A 21,644-nucleotide genomic window follows, 5' to 3' on the forward strand; every position below is an offset into this window, starting at 1 on the left:
CACCCCCATAACAGGATATTACCACCTCCATGCTTTACTGTAGGAATGGTGTTATTTGGATGGTGAGCTGTATTTGATTTCCACCAAACCTATCATTTAGTGTTGTGGCCAAATCATTCAATTTTATCATTCAATTTTAGTCTCATCGAACACCTTTTTCCATGTGACCTCAGAATCTTCAAGGTGTGTTTTGGCAAAGTTCAGTCATGACTGGCTGTGACTTTTCTTGAGGAGTAGCTTTTTTTTTTTTTTTTTTTTTCTACCCTCCCATACAAGCTACATTTGTGGGAATTTGTGATATTATTGTCACATGCACACAAGGACCACTCCTTGTCATAAATTCTTGTAACTGCTTCAGAGTTGCTGTAGGTCTCTTTATATCCTCTATGACCAGTTTCCCTCTGGCTCTTTCATCCAGTTTGGAGTGACTTCCAGATCCAGGGAGTGTCTGTGTTGTACCAAATACCTTCCACTTCTTAATAATAGACTTCTGATATGATAAACTGTGTGGTGCTGCCTCTCTCCGCCCCCCACATTAACTCATAAAATGTGTAATCTATAAATAAGTCATCATAACCCACACACCTAGTAATAGAACATATATAGGTAAGCAACAAGATACGTTATTGATAAACGTGAACAAAATATAAATACAAAAATGGGGAAAAATAATAGTGATTGACCCAGACTAAAAGAAAATAAATAGTCCATATGACAGTCCAAAATATGAATCCGACAAACTGCGATCCAAATAGGTGCCTCCTCATTTTCATGTAAAGAAACGCCAAACCTGCTCCCAGTGCTCTGAATTCCAAACACCCAACCAAAACACCCGCTGTGCTCTTTGGTAGCCTCCCACCTTCAGATCAGACCATATAGGTCTAATATCACCTTGCTAAGATACCCCAGATTATAGACCAAATCGGTGGTCCTCCCTTTTTTTTTTTTTTTTTCTATCTGACATGTTGGTATTTAATCTTTCGCTTGGATGTAATAAGTTGCACTGAGTAAATACAGCTGGATAAAACAAACTGCATCTTCATTTCAGATTGCAAAGCAATAAAATGTGACTATTTTAAAGGGGGATTATTCTTTTCTATACCCACTGTAGTCAGCTGACTCACTTAAACCATGCACTCTTTATTTATGTGATACCTTATGGCAACAGTTTTTAAAAAACAGAGCTTCCTCTAGAACCTAATCTGCAAATTTCCAAATTAACAAAAATATGAAGTGCATGCATCTAAAAATGTGCAGATCGCATCAGTAACCCCTTTTTGCCAGTCAGTGATTTAAAAACCAAAGGGTCAGCTAAGTGCCTGTTCACAGATATGCGGATTGGATGCAGTTTCAACCGCATCCAATGCCCATGACATGTGAAAAACATTGCTTCCTATGGTGCCTGTTCACATACAGTGGGGCAAAAAAGTATTTAGTCAGCTGCCAATTGTGCAAGTTCTCCCATTTAAAAAGATGAGAGAGGCCTGTAATTGGCATCATAGGTAGACCTCAACTATGAGAGACAAAATGAGAAAAAAAATCAAGACAATCACATTGGCTGATTTGGAAAGAATTTATTTGCAAATTATGGTGGAAAATAAGTATTTGGTCAATATCAAAAGTTCATCTCAATACTTTGTTATATATCCTTTGTTGGCAATGACAGAGGTCAAACGTTTCCTGTAAGTCTTCACAAGGTTGGCACACACTGTTGCTGGTATGTTGGCCCATTCCTCCATGCAGATGTCCTCTAGAGCAGTGATGTTTTGGGGCTGTTGCTGGGCAACACGGACTTTCAGCTCCCTCCAAAGGTTTTCTATGGGGTTGAGATCTGGAGACTGGCTAGGCCACTCCAGGACCTTGAAAAGCTTCTTACGAAGCCACTCCTTCATTGCCCGGGCGGTATGTTTGGGATCATTGTCATGTTGGAAGACACAGCCACGTTTCATCTTCAATGCCCTTGCTGATGGAAGGAGGTTTGCACTCAAAATCTCCCGATACATGGCCCCATTCATTCTGTCCTGTACATGGATCAGTCGTCCTGGTCCCTTTGCAGAGAAACAACCGCAAAGCATGATGTTGCCACCCCCATGCTTCACAGTAGATATGGTGTTTTTTGGATGCAACTGAGCATTCTCTCTCCTCCAAACATGACGAGTTGTGTTTCTACCAAACAGTTCTATTTTGGTTTCATCTGACCATATGACATTCTCCCAATCCTCTTCTGGATCATCCAAATGCTCTCTAGCAAGCTTCAGATGGGCCCGGACATGTACTGGCTTAAGCAGGTGGACACGTCTGGCACTGCAGGATCTGAGTCCCTGGCGGCGTAGTGTGTTACTGATGGAAGCCTTTGTTACGTTGGTACCAGCTCTCTGCAGGTCATTCACTAGGTCCCCCCGTGCGGTCCTAGGATTTTTGTTCACCGTTCTTGTGATCATTATGACCCCACGGAGTGAGATCTTGCGTGGAGCCCCAGATCGAGGGAGATTATCAGAGGTCTTGTATGTCTTCCATTTTCTAATTATTGTTCACACCAAGCTGCTTGCCTATTGCAGATTCAGTCTTCCCAGCCTGGTGCAGGTCTACAATTTTGTTTCTGGTGTCCTTCGACAGCTCTTTGGTCTTCACCATAGTGGAGTTTGGAGTGTGACTGTTTGAGGTTGTGGACAGGTGTCTTTCATACTGATAACAAGTTCAAACAGGTGCCATTGGTACAGGTAATGAGTGCAGGACAGAGGAGCCTCTTAAAGAAGAAGGTACAGGTCTATGAGAGCCAGAAATCTTGCTTGTTTGTAGGTGACCAAATACTTATTTTCCACCATAATTTGCAAATAAATTCTTTCCAAATCAGCCAATGTGATTGTCTGGACTTTTTTTTCTCATTTTGTCTCTCATAGTTGAGGTCTACCTATGATGCCAATTACAGGCCTCTCTCATTTTTTTAAGTGGGAGAACTTGCACAATTGTTGGCTGACTAAATACTTTTTTGCCCCACTGTAACTTTAAATGTGCATTGGTAGGAAAAAGGAGACGGGCCAGATTCCTTGTAGGTGGCAGCATAAACCCACACTTGTTATGAATCTGGATGTGTATTATTTTTCTTAAAGTGTATGTTCACGTTTGCAGTCATATATCTTACATGTTCCCATTCACATAGTATACATAAAATTAATTTTGGAAAAACTATGTATTTAAATATAAATACCCACACACTCACACTTTATAGCCAAAAGTATTGGTACACCCCTCCAACTCATTGGATTCAGGTGTTCCAATCACCTCCATGGCCACAGTACCTAGGCATGCAGACTGCTTCTTCTAACATTTGTGAAAGAATGGGTTGCTCTCGGGAGCTCAGTGAATTCAAGCGTGGTGCCGTGATAGGTTGCCACATGTGCGATAAGTCCATTTGTGAAACTTCTTTGCTACTAAATATTCCACGTTCAACTGTTAGTGGATGCAACTGGGAGCAACAGAAACTCAGCCACGAAGTGGTAGGCCACTTAAAATGACTGAGCAGGGTCAGGGCTGAAGCGCACAGTGTGCAGAAGTCGCCAACTGTCTGCAGAGTCTATACCAGCAATGGGCAAACTACGGCCCGCGGGCCATATACGGCCCGGCGGACCTTTTAATATGGCCCGCGGAGCTAGGCTCCCGCTAGGCTCCTCTCACAGTCCGCCCTGAAGACCGGTGTAGCATGAAAATCTGTCTCCTATGAGGATCTGTCCCCCTCGACGTATCTGCGCATGTGCCGGAGATCACCGATCGGCTGCTAATGCCTGAAACTGGCACATGTGCAGATACGTCGAGGGGGACAGATCTTCATAGGAGACAGATTTTCATGCTACACCGGAACGGCGCGGGAACATGGCGAGAGGAACGCGCGGAGCAAAGGTAAGTGAATTGACACAGGGGGGACTTAATATGGGGGATGAATTAATATGGGGAATGAATTACTATAGGGGGGATGAATTACTATATGGGGGATGAATTATTATAGGGGGGATGAATTACTATGGGGGGGATGAATTACTATGGGGGGGATGAATTACTATGGGGGGGATGAATTACTATAGGGGGGATGAATTACTATAGGGGGGATGAATTACTATGCTTACTATGGGGGAATATTACTATACTTACTATGGATGACACATACACATCATTCATCTGCTCTTGGTCCGGCCCCCGGGTCCAATATATGAACCCATTGCGGCCCTCAAGTCAAAAAGTTTGCCCACCCCTGGCCTATACCCAAGGACCTCCAAACTTCGTGTGGCCTTCAGGTTAGCTCAACAGTGCATAGAGCGCTTCGTGGAGTGGGTTTCCATGGCTGAGCAGCTGCATCCAAGCCTTACATCACCAAGTGCATTGCAAAGCGGCGGATGCAGTGGTGTAAAGTATGCTGCCACTGGACTCTGGAGTGATGATTCATGCTTCTTTATCTGGCAATCGGATGGACATGTCTGGGTTTGGTGGTTGCCAGGAGAACGATACTTGCCTGACTGCATTGTGCAAAGTGTAAAGTTTGGTGGAGGGGGATTCTGAAGGGGGGTTGTTTTTCAGGGGTTGGGCTTGGCCTCTTAGTTCCAGTGAAAGGAACTCTTAAGGCGTCAGCATACCAAGACATTTTGGACAATTTCATGCTCCCAACTGTGTGGGAACAGTTTGGGGATGGCCCTTTCCTGTTCCAACATGACTGCGCACCAGTGCATAAAGCAAGGCCTATAAAGACATGGATGAGCAAGTTTGGGGTGGAGGAACTTGACTGGCCTGCACAGAGTCCTGACTTCAACCTGACAGAACACCTTTGGGATGAATTAGAGCGGAGACTGTGAGCCAGGCCTTCTCGTCCGACATCAGTGCCTGACCTCACAAATGCGCTTCTGGAAGAATAGTCAAACATTCCCATAGACACACTCCTAAACCTTGTGGACAGCCTTCCCAGAAGAGTTGAAGGTATTATAGTTGCAAAGGGTGGACCAACTCAATATTGAACCCTACCGACTAAGACTGGTATGCCGTTAAAGTTCATGCAAGTGTAAAGGCAGGCGTCCCAATACTTTTGGCAATATAGTGTGTGTGGGTGTGTGTATATGTATGTATATATGTGTGTGTATATATCTATATATATATTATATTTATTTAAACTTTCTAGGAGTTTCATTGGAACAGACCTCGAGCACATTGCAAGCTACTATGAACAATTTGAAATGAGAGGAAACTCAGTCTGTCCCCTCTGACACAGAGTTTCTTGTACAAAGTAGAAGCCCAGCTTCTGGATATTTAAAGTGGCTATAATTAAGCTTAAAACTGTCTCCCCTCCCTCCAAATCCTATTGTAACTGCCCTGTAGAAGAAAGATGGTTATACTTTAGGGCGCTTCAGACCATCACATGATCGGCTCACAACGGCGGCTTCAGCGGAGAGGAAGGACTGCCAGCAATGGATGTCTCATAGTAAGACATAGGTGACATCATGCCTCATGGGTGACATCACTGGCCAGGCATTGCAGCTGTTGTCGCTGCTCCCTCCTCTCCCCTAAAGCTGGTCGCTGGGGAGATCACGTGACCAGACCGGAGTGCCCTGAGAATTGGCAAGTATGCATCTTCCTTCTATAGGGTAGTTACAGATAGCATTAATTATCATTAAAACATTACTTCCACAATTCCCCTCTGCATAACAGAGAAAAACTTCAGTTTCAGTTCAGAAAAAAACAAGTATATTTTTTGTATGTTGCAGTGTTATTTAAGTTGTATTATCTGAGTGAGAGCGAATGGAAAGTCAAATTTGACTGCTAAAGTAGAAATACACTTTAGTCATTCATTGAGAGACACAGCCACATTTATTGGACGTGTGGGTTTATGCTGCCACCTACACTTCTGATGAGTCTGCCTGTTTCTCAACTTAGAATAAAGAATTTTACGTTGAGTGCAAAAACTTATTTTTCTTTTATTATTTTGAATCTACTTTCTAAGGCATTCTAGTAAATAAATATGTTTTTTGATCTAAAACCATTACATAGCACAGTATAAAGCACTATTAAATGTATATTCTTCTGTGTGAAGTATGTGAGAAAAGTAACACTTATGATATATTTATAGCATGTAAGATGAACACCTTTTGGGTAGTGTACGCCGGAACATTAACCCTTTTTTTTTTTTTTTTTTGTTTTACCAGTCTACACCCTTACATTTGGCAGCGGGATACAACAGAGTCCGGATTGTACAACTCCTTCTTCAGCATGGTGCTGATGTTCATGCAAAAGACAAAGGGTAAGTAAATGAAAATTATCCTCATTTTTTTTTTTCCCAAGGACAGGACCGCTCAAAATTTGTCTCTTGATTAAAGTCTCTTTAATTCTTAAACCATTAGATATAACAACTGCCCTCAGTTGATTGGACAGTGGTAAAACAAAGCTTTAAGGACAACAATTATATTCTCCCTTGCACTCTTAACAAGCCTCAGTTTTTCGCTAATGTCCTGAATGACCATCTTGACCTTCTGAATGACCTTCTGAGAAAAGAGATCCTTTTTTTTTTTTTTTTTTGGTTTGAATTTTTCTCAAGATGATTCTGATATCAAGTTTTCTGGCTGCTACATAGCCACTGCAACTTCCAGATGGATTGACTCCTCGTTGCCTAAGTGGGGGACCGGATCCTGCCTGGAAGAATATTTGGGGCTGGTCTGTAATGTTGCTTTGTGCATTAGATGCTGCGTAGAAGCACTTACTTTGGCACCTGGTACAATGCAGTAAATTAGCCATGTGGTGCTATAAAAGTCCAGGGCTGTGGCATTTCCAGTATGTTGTGACCCTGTAGACCCATTAAGGGTATGCCCACCAGGGGGGCAAAGATCTAGATGGTGATTTGTCCCCCCTCCCACCAAAAAATTCCTCCTGCTTGGCTGCAGAACACTGGTTTGATTAGTGAGTGCTGTGCCCTGTTTTCACCACAGAATGCTCAGCTGCAATTCCCAAGGAGTTGACTGGTGGAGCAACAGGAACAGATTTGTTGCACCACATTTTGAATTTGGTGCATTTTATTTTCAGATGTGAGACCAGTATGAAGAGCACTACTGCAATTGTGTTGGTCTTCATTTTGATTTGACCATTTGATCTCAGCTGAGATGTCATCTACAGGAAACGATGCAATCTGAAAATCCATTCATACATTCAAATAAACTGGCAAAAAGTAAACCGCTTGTGGATAGGTCATGTGATCCCCCAGCCCTTCCTTTGCAACTCCATGTGAGGTCGGTTTTACGTGAATGAATAAAAGCTGATCATTGTAGGCACCTGGGTCATCTTAACCCTAAGGTGTACAGCTTGGTCTGTTAAAAGAAGTTCTAAACTAAATGACTTGCTGGCTAGTTCACAAGGTGAAAATAGAGGGAAAAATGTATTAAAAGAAAACTAATGCAGCTAAGGATTGGATATCCAATGTTAAGAATATGTCTGCAAGGAAGAATTGATGAGTGGCAGGAAGGCAAAAGGAAAGAAACCTCTACCACCAGATAAAAGTGTATTTTGACTCTATTGCGAAAGCAAGAGGTCCATCATATCTGGTGAGTGTGGTCACTAAGGGGGTCACCATAAGAAGAGCACCTTTCAAGAGCACGTTTAAAGAGCACCTATTACTTTATCAATCTTTTTGAGCACAGAGCACTTTAAGAAGAATTTTCATGTATATTATGAATTGAAAGTCTTTATTTGAAGGTTCACTTGGACATTTGGAAGGGCACTGTAGATTGTCACTGCTGAGCGCTGTATAAAAATATATTTGTTTAGTATCAGTGTTATTCACTTGAACAGCTGCACCAGTAATTATTATTCTCTTGTTGTTTTGGTTGTGTAGAGTCATAGCGCGGTTCACATTTTCTGTTTATTTTTGGTCACACATTGATAGAACCTAGCAGCTATGGAAGTGTTCAATTTTATTAAGGATAAATGTATCACTGTAGATTACATTTTTTCACAGGGTGTTCACCACACTGATATGAATCAGGATTTCAAACAACTAAAAAGCATACTAGATAAGCAAGTGAGATGTGCTAACATTGTAAAGTACATTAGAGATGGCATCACACCTAGAAGGTTAAGGTGGGATGTGGCCCCTAATGATCAGTAAAGCGTGAGGATGAATGGTTTCCTTTTTTTTTATCACACTGAGTGAAAATTCTTGAAACTAATAGTGTCTAGAAGGAAAAAGAAATTCATGTTTGTTAGAGGAGAAAATCAATGTATTGGAACACAAACTGGCCCCTCAGGTGGAAACTAAAGAGTATAAGGAAAAAATTAAACATCTGCAGGAGTTTCTTGATAAATTAGGTAAGAACACACAAAAGAAAAAAAAATGAAAAAATACAACAGGGACAGTAATGACTATAAAAATAACATTGTTTATTAATGGTAGGAAGAGAGTGAGGAAGGAGTGGTGGAATCTAGAGCTTCCACAGAGGTAAGAGAAACTTGAGACATCACAGTAGCCAATACTCCTGAGCCTCCCTGTGTGAGTAACACTAGAGGGAAAATAATACCCCAAAATAAAATGGAGGGGAGGAAGAAAGAATATAGGAATATTACACATGGACCACATATGAGGCCAGATGAAAGCGGAAACCAGGGGTCCCTGCCAGTGCATAATCATTTCTACCCTTTGAGAGATGGGAACACATATACCCCAAATAGAGGATACAACTCGTATAGTAGGAGTTTCAAAGAAGGGGAAATGGAGGGCCCCATGGAGAGGCAGGTTTGCTATGCCAGCAGACAGAAGAGAAGGGGATTAGACGCTCTAGTACCCTACATAACACACACAGGGGAATGGAAAAGAAAGAAAAAGAGAAGAAGAGGATGTAGAGAAGGGTGAGCAAAAATGAAGAGAGGCTGAGATCTCATCTACAGTGAGACCAGTATGAAGAGCACTACTGCAATTGTGTTGGTCTTCATTTTGATTTGACCATTTGATCTCAGCTGAGATGTCATCTACAGGAAATGAAGCCATCTGAAAATCCATTCAAACATTCAAATAAACTGGCAAAAAAGTAAAACTCTTGTGGATAAGTCATGTAATCCTCCATGTGAGATCGGTTTTACTTGAATTTATAAAAGCTGATAATTATTGGCACCCGGTTCGTCTTAATCCTTAGCTGGACAGCTTGGTCTGTTAAAAGAAGTTGAAAACTAAAAGATCTGCTGGCTGGATCACAAGGTTAAAATAGAGGGAAAAAGTGTATTAAAAGAAAACTAATGCAGCTAAGGATTGGATATCCAATGTTAAGAATATGGCTGGATGGAAAAATGGAAAAAAATGGAAAAGCAGCAGGAAGGCAAAAGGAAAAACATCCACCACCAGTCAAAGCATATTTTGACTCTATTGCAAAAGCAAGGGGTCCATCAAATCTGGTGAATTTTCAAGAGCGCTTTTTAAGGAGCACCTGTCACTTAAATTTCATATTAAAGCAACCCAGTCAGACCTTGCCTCCCTTCTCCCAAGAGATTTTCTGGGTGTGGATATAAGATGTATCTGTTTACACATTCCTATCTTTTTGATGCATCAACATTATATGTATTTTGCTGTGGGCACACATCACTACCAATTTTTTGCCCATCCATTTGGTTTAGCTACTGCACCGTGGGTCCTCTCCTGTCCTAGCCTTTTCTGCTCTCAGGGTTTCTCATTGTGGGATATCGTGACAACTTGCCACAGTCTGCCCATGCCGAGCAGTCAGTGCAGACTTTTAAGGAATTTGGATGGATCCTCAACCTTCAGAAGTCAACACTGGAGCTAACATAACATCTGAAATGCGGTCTTGTTGGCATTGTTTGCTGTTTTGTCCACCCCTCAGTCAGACTGCTTTTGGTCATCCCAACAGGCTAAGAATTAAAGGAGCCCATGTCATGTAGTGTACGATTAAGAAAACAGGATTTTTATTGTACGTGTTTGGTTTTTTTGGAGTACTTCACAAGACACGTGCCTCCCCTCTGTACCCTTGTTCCATCCCTAATACTGCTTGCTAACAAAATTAAGGCTTGTTGGGAGACGGAAAAATAATATAGGTCCTTATGGCTTTGTTTTGCCATTGTCCAATAATCCAAAGGCAGCTGCATTGCCCAAGAGTGCTATAAATTAACCACTTGAATGCCAACCGGTAATACCTCTTTATTACCAGGTCATTTCTCAGTGTTCAGAGCTGTGATAGTTTGGCTGATGATTACTCCATCATGCAGCACTGTATCCAAATGAATTTAATTTTCTTTTTTTGGAGGGATCTTTTGGTGCAGGGATGTGCACTTTATATTGCTCGACGCCTGGGGCATGTAGTTCTGGGTGCCAGGCAGGTAGTTTTTTTTTGGTTTTTTTTTAGCTTTTACACTGGATATAAAAAGTCTACACATCCCTGTTAAAATGTCAGGTTTCTGTGATGTAAAAAATGAGACAAAGAGAAATCATTTCAGAACCTTTTCCACCATAAATGTAACCAATAAACTGTACAACTCAGTTGAACAACAAACTGAAATCTTTTAAGTGGAGGGAAGTAAAAATAAAAAACTAAAATATGGTTGCATAAGTGTGCACACCCTTAAACTAATACTTTGTTGAAGCACCTTTTGATTTTATTACAGCACTCAGTCTTTTTGGGTATGAGTCTATCAGCATGGCACATCTTGACTTGGCAATATTCAAGAAATCAAGGGCAGTAATTCTGACACTAAGCCTCCTCTGTAAATCCAAAATGGTAGCTTGTAAAGTCTTTTAAAACGTTGCCTATGGATATTAAAAACATATGCAGTTTGTCGCCATTGCACGGGGCATGTGCAGTTTTAAAGCATGTCATGTTTGGTATCTCTTTACATGGCATACCATCATCTTTTATATGTTACCAAATAATTGGCCAATATATTGTTAATAAAGTTGTGTTTTTTTCTCCTCAAAATTGCATTTGAAAAATCGCTGCGCGAATACTATGTGACATAAAAAATTGCAGCACCCCCCATTTACATAAAATTGTCATTTAAATGATTTATTGCTCACACATGCCATGGGTATATTTGGAATGACTCCCCAAAATACATTCTGCTACTTTGCCCAAGTATGGGGGTACCACATGCGAGAAACATTTTGGCAGTCTAGCCAAGTACAGGACCCCAAAATCCAAAAAGCACCTTTAGGCTTTTAAAGGGCTTTATTTCCTCATTACACTTCCTGGCTACCTATCACAGTGTCGGAGGCCCTTAAATGCCAGGATAGCACCAAACCCCCCCAAATGACCCCTTTTTGGAAAGTAGACACCCCAAGGAATTTGATAAGAAGTATGTTGAGTATTTAGCAAATCTCATTTGTTGCCACAAGTTTTTGGAAAATAAAGAAAAAAAAACAAAAACATATTTTTTCTTTTCTTTTTTTATATTTCAAAACCTTGTGAGAAAAAATGAGATCTGCAAAATACTCACCATGCCTCTTTTTAAATTCCTTGGGGTGTCTACTTTCCAAAAAGGGGTAATTTGGGGGGGGGGGGGGGGTTGGTGCTATCCTGGCATTTCAGGGCCTTCGAACCTGTAATAGGCAGTGAGGAAGTGAAATGAGGACGTTGCGCACCTTCAGGCTTTCAAAGTGGTCATTGGATTTCAGGCTCCTGTATGTGGCTAGGCTCCAAAAAAGTCTCACATGTGGTATCCCCATACTCGGATATATGTGGAATTACACCCCAAAATACATTCTGCTGCTTCTACCATGACTTGTGTGGGAAATATATCATTTAAATGACAACTTTGTGTAAAAAATAAATAAATAAAATGTTTGTCATTTTTCAGAAACTTTTGGAAAAAAAATAAATCTTCCATGGACTCACTATGCCTCTCAGCAGATAGCTTAGGGTGTCTACTTTCCGAAAAGGGGCCATTTGGGGGTGTTTGTACTATCTTGGAATTTTAGCACCTCAAGAAATATGATGGGCAATCAGAAAGTAAAAGCTGTGTACATTCTATTATCTATACCTAGTCTGTAGATGCTATAACTTTCACACAAAGCAATAAATATACACTTATTGGGATTTTTTTAACCAAAAACATGTAGCAAAATACATTTTGGCCTAAATTTATGGCAAAATTTTTGTTTTTTTGGATACTTTTTATGACAGAAATGAGAAAATGTTTTCTTCAAATAAAATTCTTTTTCCTCAAAAACTTTTTTTGTTTATAGCGCCAAAAAAAAAGCGCATAGGTGATCAAATACCACCAAAAGAAAGCTCTATTTGTGTGAAAAAAGGACATAAATTTCATTTGTGTACCGTATTGCATGACCGTGCAATTGTCAGTTAAACTAGTGCAGTGCTGTATAGCAAAAAAAGGCGTAAATTGCAGTAGCTATACCATAATTTGTAGATGCTATAACTTTCACACAAAGCAATCAATATATACTTATTTCAATGTTTTTTTACCAAAAACATGTAGCAGAATACATTTTGGCCTAAATTTATAACTAACTTTGAGTTTACTATATATTTTTTATAGCCAAAAGTAAAAAATATCGTTTTTCTTCAAAATTTTTGGTCTTTTATTGTTTATAACGCGAAAAATAAAAAGCTCACAGGTGATCAAATACCACCGAAAAGAAAGCTCTATTTGTGTGGAAAAAAAGGACATAAATTTTGTTTGGGTGCAGCATTGCATAACGGTTCAATTATCAGTTGAATTAGTGCAGTGCTGAGTAGCAAAAAGAGGCCTGGTCATTAAGGGGGTAAATTCTTTGGAGGGCAAGTGGTTAATATAGAAATGCCATCAATGTTCATGCCAACTGGCTAGGCATTTCATTTCCAGATATGTCGTCACCATCAGGCATTAGACATACCCAACAGCTGCTGAACTTGTATAACCTCACAAGCAATGTGGGCATGTGACATGGATGAGTTTCAAAGAAAAAAGGTAGAAAGAAACATCAATTACACATTTTAAACACATCAGTGTTGTTATATGGTGTAACTCAGTGTTTTTCAAACTTTTTACAGTCAAGGCACCCTTTAAAATTATGGACAGTCTCAAAGCACCCCATTCTAAAATGTAAAAAACTATTTAAATCGTTTTACCTAATACAGCAACATCCACATATGTAGGACACCCAATGTTAGAGGGGATTTATTCTTCCAAACAAATACATTTGCACATGAATACTGATGAGTATTCCAGTGCTTCTCTTCTCCTGCAGTTTCTCTGTATTACTCAGCTAATGTGACCCCATTAATGACAGAGAGGGGCAGAGGAGGGTCAAACAACGATGCCGTGCAGGCGACTGACATCCTCCGTATCAACTGATAGCGTCATTGGTTGTTAGTATGCTGGCAGCTGGAACGCTGTAATGGTGCATAATGAAAACTTATGGCTTTGTGTAACTAAAAGGCAGGCTTGATCCACCTGCTGGCTTGTATGCAATTTTTGGGCATTTTGCCAAGGCACTCCTGAAGAATCTTCAGGGGACCCTGGTTGAAAAAGGCTGGTGTAACTTATTGCAGGGAGTTAATTTGATAGGTTTAAAGTGGAAGGAAGGGTTTGCTATTTCCACTTTAAATCATATGATTATTGTAAGCAGTTTACAAAAAGCCTGCTGTGCAAAGACATGAATGAAGTCACTTACCATTCCACTGCAGCCTCACTGTCCCTGAAATTACTGCAACCTGTATGCTGTGTGAAGTGTGTGTGTATGTGTATATATATATATATATATATCTCTCTCTAATTCATCCCAAAGGTGTTCTATAGGGTTGAAGTCAGGACTCTGTGCAGGCCAGTCAAGTTCCTCCACCCCAAACTTGCTCATCCGTGTCTTTATGGACCGTGCTTTGTACACTGATGCGCAGTCATGTTGGAACAGGAAGAGGTCATCCCCAAACTGTTCCCACACAGTTGGGAGCATGAAATTGTCCAAAATGTCAAAACCCGGAAGCTCATTGGTTTCTATGCAGAGATGTGCCACATTTTTCATTATCCAGTTTTAGTAAACCTCTCTCACTGTGTTTTCATTGCTGTCTTTATCCTTGTTTGAGATTTTTACTCACTTTCTGCCCCAGAGATATTATTCTATTCTCTAACTCTAGCTATTCACTATCCAAAGAAAGAAAATTGTCTGAAATATACACTATATTGGCAAAAGTATTTGGGACACCTGCCTTTACACACACAGGAACTTTAATGGCATTGCAGTCTTAGTTCGTAGGTTTCAATATTGAGTTGGCCCACCCTTTGCAGCTATAACAGCTTCAACTCTTCTGGGAAGGCTGTCCACAAGATTTAGGAGTGTGTCTATAGTAATGTTTGACCATACTTCCAGAAGAGCATTTGTGAGGTCAGGCACTGATGTCGGGACGAGAAGGCCTGGTTCTCAGTCTCCGCTCTAATTCATCCCAAAGGTGTTCCATTGGGTTGAGGTCAGGACTCTGTGCAGGCAAGTCAAGTTCCTCCACCCCAAACTTGCTCATCCATGTCTTTATAGACCTTGCTTTGTGCACTGGTGCGTAGTCATGTTGGAACAGGATGGGGCCATCCCCAAACTGTTCCCACAAAGTTGGGAGCAGGAAATTGTCCAAAATGTCTTGGTATGCCTTAAGAGTTCCCTTCACTGGAACTAAGGGGCCAAGCCCAACCCCTGAAAAACATCCCCACACCATAATCCCCCCTGCACCAAACTTTACACTTGGCACAGTGCAGTCAGGCAAGTACCGTTCTCCTGGCAACCGCCAAACCCAGACATGACAAATCAGGCTTCATTGTCTGGCACTCTGATGGAGATTTCAGAGAACACATCTCCACACAGGTAAGTGTCTTTATTAAAAGTCAGCAGCTACAGTATTTGTTGCTGCGGAGTTTTATTTTTTATTTATTTTTTTTTAAACAGACTGAAGATTCTCTTCAAGCTTTACTACCTTTATTGCACTGAAAACTATCATTACGTTGAATTAAAGCCCACATAAAAATTTAAATTTAAATTTTTTGGGAGTGTCTACATTTGAAGAATAAATTACAAGACAATAGCAATAGGGGGCCTTAATCAAGCAGATTTGAGATACAGTAAGATGCAGTCATGCTGCGTCTCCTTTACCAAAGTCAAAATTTTGACCCCTGTTCCTGTAATCCCAGGCAACCAACCAAGATAGATTTGCAAAGGTCTGCAGCAGATTTTTAACTGAAGATGAGACTGATGTGTTCTGTAAAGAGATGCAAAATGAAGAAGTAGCCGGGTCAGATGTCATTCTGTTGTAGTGCTATGTTAGAGCAGTTCTGAAAGGAATTTATGAATCAATTTGTAACCTTTTAGTAAATCTGTCACAAAATCTGTCTTGCAGCTCTTGTTTAGCAAGGTCTTGCTGTGCAACAGAACTGAATAATGCTCCCCTCTCCTTTTCTAATATTGTGTGCAAGCAGTACAATTTGAATACATTTTATTAGCATATGTTAGACAATATATGAATAGCTTTTTTTTTTTCTTTGTTTGCATCTAGTGGACTGGTGCCTCTACATAATGCTTGCTCCTATGGACACTTTGAAGTAACTGAGCTGCTTCTCAAGGTAAAAATGTGTATATTTTTAAGTATTGTATATTTTCCTAAGTTCCCTTATATTTTTCATTTAATATAAGCATTTTAGCATACTGCCCGTTAAATAATTTCACTGTCATTGGTTAATTATTTTAAAAGTGTGTTTCTTACCTGCTTGTTTGAATTTGTTACATCTATATTTTTTTCAAGTACATTTATAAGTTTGTTAAATAATTATGCTAACTGTAATGCATCCTACAAGCAGAATATTATGTATTCTCACAAATTTCTACTTGTTTTCAGCATGGCGCTTGTGTTAATGCAATGGATCTTTGGCAATTTACACCACTACATGAGGCTGCATCAAAAAATCGTGTTGAAGTCTGTTCCTTGCTGCTGAGCCATGGAGCGGACCCAACACTTGTCAACTGCCATGGAAAAAGTGCTGTGGATATGGCTCCTACTCCAGAGTTGAAGGAGAGATTAACTTGTAAGCATAACAGTGACCAGCAGTTCATAGAAAAAATATAATTTGTATATTAGGTTTTGCTTGTATGAGGACAGAGAAAAAGAGAAAAATGATATCCTCATAGGATAATTACTGTTTCTCACAGGAGTACACCCCTCACATTTTTGTAAATATTCTATTATATCTTTTCTTGTGACAACACTGAAGAAATGACACTTTGCTACAATGTAAAGTAGTGAGTGTACAACTTGTATAACAGTGTCAATTTGCTGTCCCCTCAAAATAGCTCAACACACAACCATTAATGCCTAAACCGCTGGCAACAAGACTGAGTACACCCCTAAGTGAAAATGTCCAAATTGGGCCCAAAGTGTCAATATTTTGTGTGGCCACCATTATTTTCCAGCACTGCCTTAACCCTCATGGGCATGGAGTTCACCAGAGCTTCACAGGTTGCCACTGGAGTCCTCTTCCACTCCTCAATGATGACCTCACGGAGCTGGTGGATGTTAAAGATCTTGCGCTCCTCCACCTTCCTTTTGAGGATGCCCCACAGATGCTCAATAGGGTTTAGGTCTGGAGACATGCTTGGTCAGTCCATCGCCTTTACCCTCAGCTTCTTTAGCAAGGCAGTGGTCGTCTTGGAGGTGTGTTTGGGTTCATTATGTTGGAATACTGCCCTGCGGCCCAGTCTCCGAAGGGAGGAGATCATGTTCTGCTTCAGTATATCACAGTACATGTTGGCATTCATGGTTCCCTCAATGATCTGTAGCTCCCCAGTGCTGGCAGCACTCATGCAGCCCCAGACCAGGACACTCCCACCACATGCTTGACTGTAGGCAAGACAAACTTGTCTTTGTACTCCTCACCTGGTTGCCGCCACACACGCTTGACACCATCTGTACCAAATACGTTTATCTTGGTGTCATCAGACCACAGGACATGGTTCCAGTAATTCATGTCCTTAGTCTGCTTGTCTTCAGCAAACTGCGGGCTTTCTTGTGCATCATCTTTAGAAGAGGCTTCCTTCTGGGATGACAGCCATGCAGACCAATTTGATGCAGTGTGCGGCGTATGGTCTGAGTACTGACAGGCTGACCCCCCCCACCCCTTCAGCCTCTGCAGTAATGCTGGCAGCTCTCATACGTCTATTTCCAAAAGACAACCTCTGGCTATGACGTTGAGCATGTGCACTCAACTTCTTTGTTTGATTATGGCGAGGCCTGTTCTGAGTGGAACCTGTCCTTTTTAAACCGCTGTAAGGTCTTGGCCACCGTGCTGCAGCTCAGTGTCAGGGTCTTGGCAATCTTCTTATAGCCTAGGGCATCTTTATGTAGAGCAACAATTCTTTCTTTCAGATCCTCAGAGAGTTCTTTGCCATGAGGTGCCATGTTGAACTTCCAGTGACCAGTATGAGAGAGTGAGAGCGATCACACCAAATTTAACACACCTGTGCCCTATTCACAACTGAGACTTTGTTACACTAACGAGTCACATGACACCGGGGAGGGAAAATGGCTAATTGGGCCCAATTTGGACATTTTCACTTAGGGGTGTAATCACTTTTGTTACCCATGGTTTAGACATTAATGGCTGTGTGTTGAGTCATTTTGAGGGGACAGCAAATTTACACTGTTATACAAGCTGTACACTCACTACGCAACATTGTAACAAAGTGTCATTTCTTCAGTGTTGTCACATGAAAGATATAATAAATATATAGGGGGAGAGTGCACTTCTGCTCAGATGATCTGAGAGGATGTAGGAGTGGGCAACTGTCAGAAATAGATACCTGCTCCCAGAAAAAAAAGCATGCCAAAGTGGTAGAGGAGGGGGGTCAAGAAGAGGTAAAGCAGAACTTCCCTTTTTGGGTGAAATTTCTCTTTAAGCAAAAATATCAAGGCAACCTGTCAACAACATTTTATATAATCTTCTTTTATATGCTTATTATTATTTGACAATAATTGTGGTGTGTTGCCTTGATCGATTAATCTTACTTTCAAAAACAAGCTGAAAGCAGTCAGTGTGATGCTTCTTCCACAACTTGAGAAATGGTGACAGTTTTTTTGTGTATTAACTATTTTTTGTGTTATTTCACTTTATTTGTATTTTTATTATCTGCAAAACTGTACTCGTGGTCCATTAATAAATCATACCATTATCTTTGTTTGAATTTCAGATGAATTCAAAGGGCATTCTTTGCTGCAAGCAGCCAGAGAGGCAGACCTGGCAAAAGTGAAAAAAACACTAGCTTTGGAGATCATTAATTTTAAACAACCGCAGTCTCATGAGACAGCATTGGTAATAAAATAAGGCTTGGTCCCTCTTCTTTGGAAAAATTATGGAATAATTTACATTTCCCCTACATGAAAATTATTTTTCAAAATTTTGTGTAGCTTTCACCAGGACATGTTTGCAAAATACTGCGGTTATATTTTTAGTATATTAAATAATTCTAGCCGATTATTTTTTTTATCTTTGTGTGTTGGGTTAACATTTGTAATATGCAGTGGAAACTTAATATAACACCTTAAAAAAGATTTAGATCTTAGACGGGCAACAAATCTATCCCTTTTAGTTATATACAAATTTTATTTGTGGAAATTTTTAAAAGTTTACTTTAAAGTGTAAGTTCACCTTCAGCACTAACAATCTAATTCCATCATAAATCATGCCTAACATTGATATCAATTTTAATGTGCAAAATATTTTTTTGAAAAAATTTACTCACCCATGTTCTAGATATCTCATTTTTGTGAGTAATTTTAAAAATGCACTCAAAGCTTCTCTTCCTGCTTCCTTCTGGCAGTGCCATCTGGCATTGTAGTTCACTAAGCTAATAAGAAACTACAAGTCCCATGAATCATTGTCTTTGTGCTTGTATAGAAGGGGTTGGCAGACGAACTAACATTTCACTATGCTCAGCTTTCTCCTTCCCCTGTGAGCGCCACACTGCTGAGACTGGGAGAGGAAGAAGCTGGAGAGATGCAGATATTCTGTTAGTCTCTGAGTTGCAAGAAATATAAGACAAACTGCAAAGTCCCAGTATATGCACATGTCCGTATATACTATATATAAAAACAATTTCTTATTTCTCCTTATACCTCTCTCTATCGCTCCGTCTCTGTGCCTCTTTTTCCTCCTCCTCTCTCTATTACTCAACCCCCCCACCCCCCTTCATACACACCTCTCTCCATTTATCTCTTATTTATAGCAACATGCATTATAATAAGTATACAAATTCCATGCATTTAGGCACTACATATGTGAAATATCATCTATACATAAATTGTGCAGCGTTATGGGTGAGACTACCCAAAACGATTTCCTTTTCAATTAGTATGTGGAAAAAGATAACACACACACACACACACACACTATAATCAGTAAACAACTTCCCAATAATCCTCCAAAAGTGATTAGTGAAAGAAAAGAAAATTAAAATCCAGTGTTTAGTAATGCTGATATATCCAGAAAAAAATCCCTCTTCAACACATCACATACCGCAACAACAAGCATATGCGATCACCCTTCCAGAGACCTCCACGTTATAAGAGGTCTGAGCAGCGCCTCTTATATCAGCATTGCTATACACTGGGTTTTAATTTTTTTTATTTTTTTTTAACAACTTTTGGAAGATTATTGGAAAATTGTTTATACATCGTGTGTATTATTTTTTTCCACATACTAACTGAAAAGTTAAAAAGTTACTTTTTGGGTAGCCCCACCCATAACTCTGCACAATTTATGTTTTAGATGATATTTCACATATGTATTCGTTCAGTCTCCCTGACAACACAATACCTCAGCGGGGACATCGCTGTGGTAACGGCATAATTAGTACAGAGACCTCCCTGCACGCCCCTCATAGTGTGTACCAGGCATTAGGAAATGCTAAGTCAATTCCCACTAACATACAATGCAAGAAGCCCATCTTCTAAATCTTTAACCTTTTGTAGTTCAAAGCTCTTGACACTCCTCATCCATAATATGTATTTTATGGTGGCTTTTCACATATGAACACTCTGGTGCCTATAGCTTGATGCCTGATGCTCCAAAAGCTACATGAGCTACTTGAGCTAGAATTGGGCATTTTTGAATGTAAACGCCTAAAAACACTTGAATCAAATGTTTTTGCATCTATATCCATGCATTTTTTTTTGGCTTCCAAAAACTGGTCTCCTCTTTCTAGTACTTGGCTAAAACAAAACACCTGAAGCTTGAATGCCCATGTAAAATGCCTGAAATGCAACTCTAAAATGCTTGTATACAAGCGTAAAAATACTAAAAAAAAAAGACTGAAATTCGCTCTGCCCAGGTGAGAATGCAGCCCTAGGGCTTGTGCACACCATGTGCAGTAACCTGCGGTTTTCCGCAGTGGATAAATGCAGATCACCGTTATAGCACATAGAAAAAAATATTTTCCATCGCTTTTTTCCATAGCACACAGAATGGGCCTGCATGTCATCCTATAGCGGCACACTGCATCATGACACGAATGAAGTGTTTCTGCGTGACACCCCAGGTGATGGGAAAAAGAAAAAAGCACTGCGATGCACTGAAACCTGCATCACACTTATCCCTGGTGAAGATGACTTTCACAGCTGTCCATGTGCGGCCCAGTGTGAACCTAGCCTTAAAGAATAAGTTCACCTTTGGAACATGTTACATGTTCACCCATTTTTAGGGTGGAACATGTAACATGTTCCCATAGCTGCAGCTGCGTCTCTCCCCCCCCGACAGATAGTATGAGAAGAAGGTTCCCCATACTTTCTGTCAGATTTGAAAACAGCGCGGCTGTGCAGGGCACCTTCCGCACGGCCGCGTCACTCATTCACAGAGTTCTGTGAATTAATGCCTACAAGTCCCGACTGCCTTAGCGGCTGTTGGCTTGTAGTTTTCAGTGAACGACCACAGTGCTGTGTGCTGTACAGCAAGCAGATATTCTGACAGGTCTGCAGGAGACCTGCATGGCATCAGCGATCTACTGATCGCTTGTGCAATGCTTTCCAGGCTCCTTTGGACAAAAATAATAAATGCACATTTTTTTTTTTACCTGCAAAAAAAGTGCATTTATTATTTTTGTACAAAAGGTGAACTTATCCTTAAACCTCAGCTACAAAGTAAGCTCAGTGTTCATTTGTGTGTTCTCTTTTGCAGTTATGTAAACAACTGGCAGTGTGGTCTCTTTGCATTGATTGCATGAAAAACACCAATGTATTAAATAGTGTTGTCCAGACCAAGATAGTTACATCCATTCCCAGCTTTGTTTCTATAAGTGAATGGACATTGAGCATTACAGAGGATTGTGCAGATATGTTTATCCTGAATTACATTGTCTATCCTTGTTCACTTGCTGTATTTTGACTGAAAAATCCAGATAAAAACACTACTTGATCATGTACACACTGTGTATTTGAGCTGTGTATGTGTCTGGAAAAAGCGAACACCTTCATTATTTATGTTCCGCCACTATTCATTATATGGCCATAAAATTTGGCGTTTCCAAAAAATATATATTTCTGTAAACAGGCCTTTTTTGAAGACATTTTTTTATTTTTTTTTTTAACTCTGGAAAATATAGTTTAGTTGTGCTGTTGATGTTTGATCATTTGTAGAGTTACCCACGGTTTATGTACATCATA

General features: G+C 40.2%; 1 protein-coding gene across 2 annotated transcripts in view; it reads left to right on the top strand.

Moving 5' to 3' along the window:
- TNKS (tankyrase) overlaps positions 1 to 21,644 on the top strand; it is a 281,917-nt gene that overhangs the window by 177,385 nt on the left and 82,888 nt on the right. For both annotated transcript variants that reach the window (XM_089670593.1, XM_089670594.1), the window contains exons 6-9: positions 6,183 to 6,277; positions 15,495 to 15,561; positions 15,834 to 16,020; positions 18,179 to 18,300. In XM_089670593.1, the coding sequence (XP_089526719.1) occupies positions 6,183 to 6,277; positions 15,495 to 15,561; positions 15,834 to 16,020; positions 18,179 to 18,300 (471 nt within the window). The remainder of the gene's footprint in view (positions 1 to 6,182; positions 6,278 to 15,494; positions 15,562 to 15,833; positions 16,021 to 18,178; positions 18,301 to 21,644) is intronic.

The sequence above is a fragment of the Staurois parvus genome, unplaced genomic scaffold (assembly GCF_062004578.1).
Source record: "Staurois parvus isolate SC_StPar_1 unplaced genomic scaffold, SC_StPar_1.0 ptg000091l, whole genome shotgun sequence".
In the NCBI taxonomy this organism is placed as follows: domain Eukaryota; kingdom Metazoa; phylum Chordata; class Amphibia; order Anura; family Ranidae; genus Staurois; species Staurois parvus.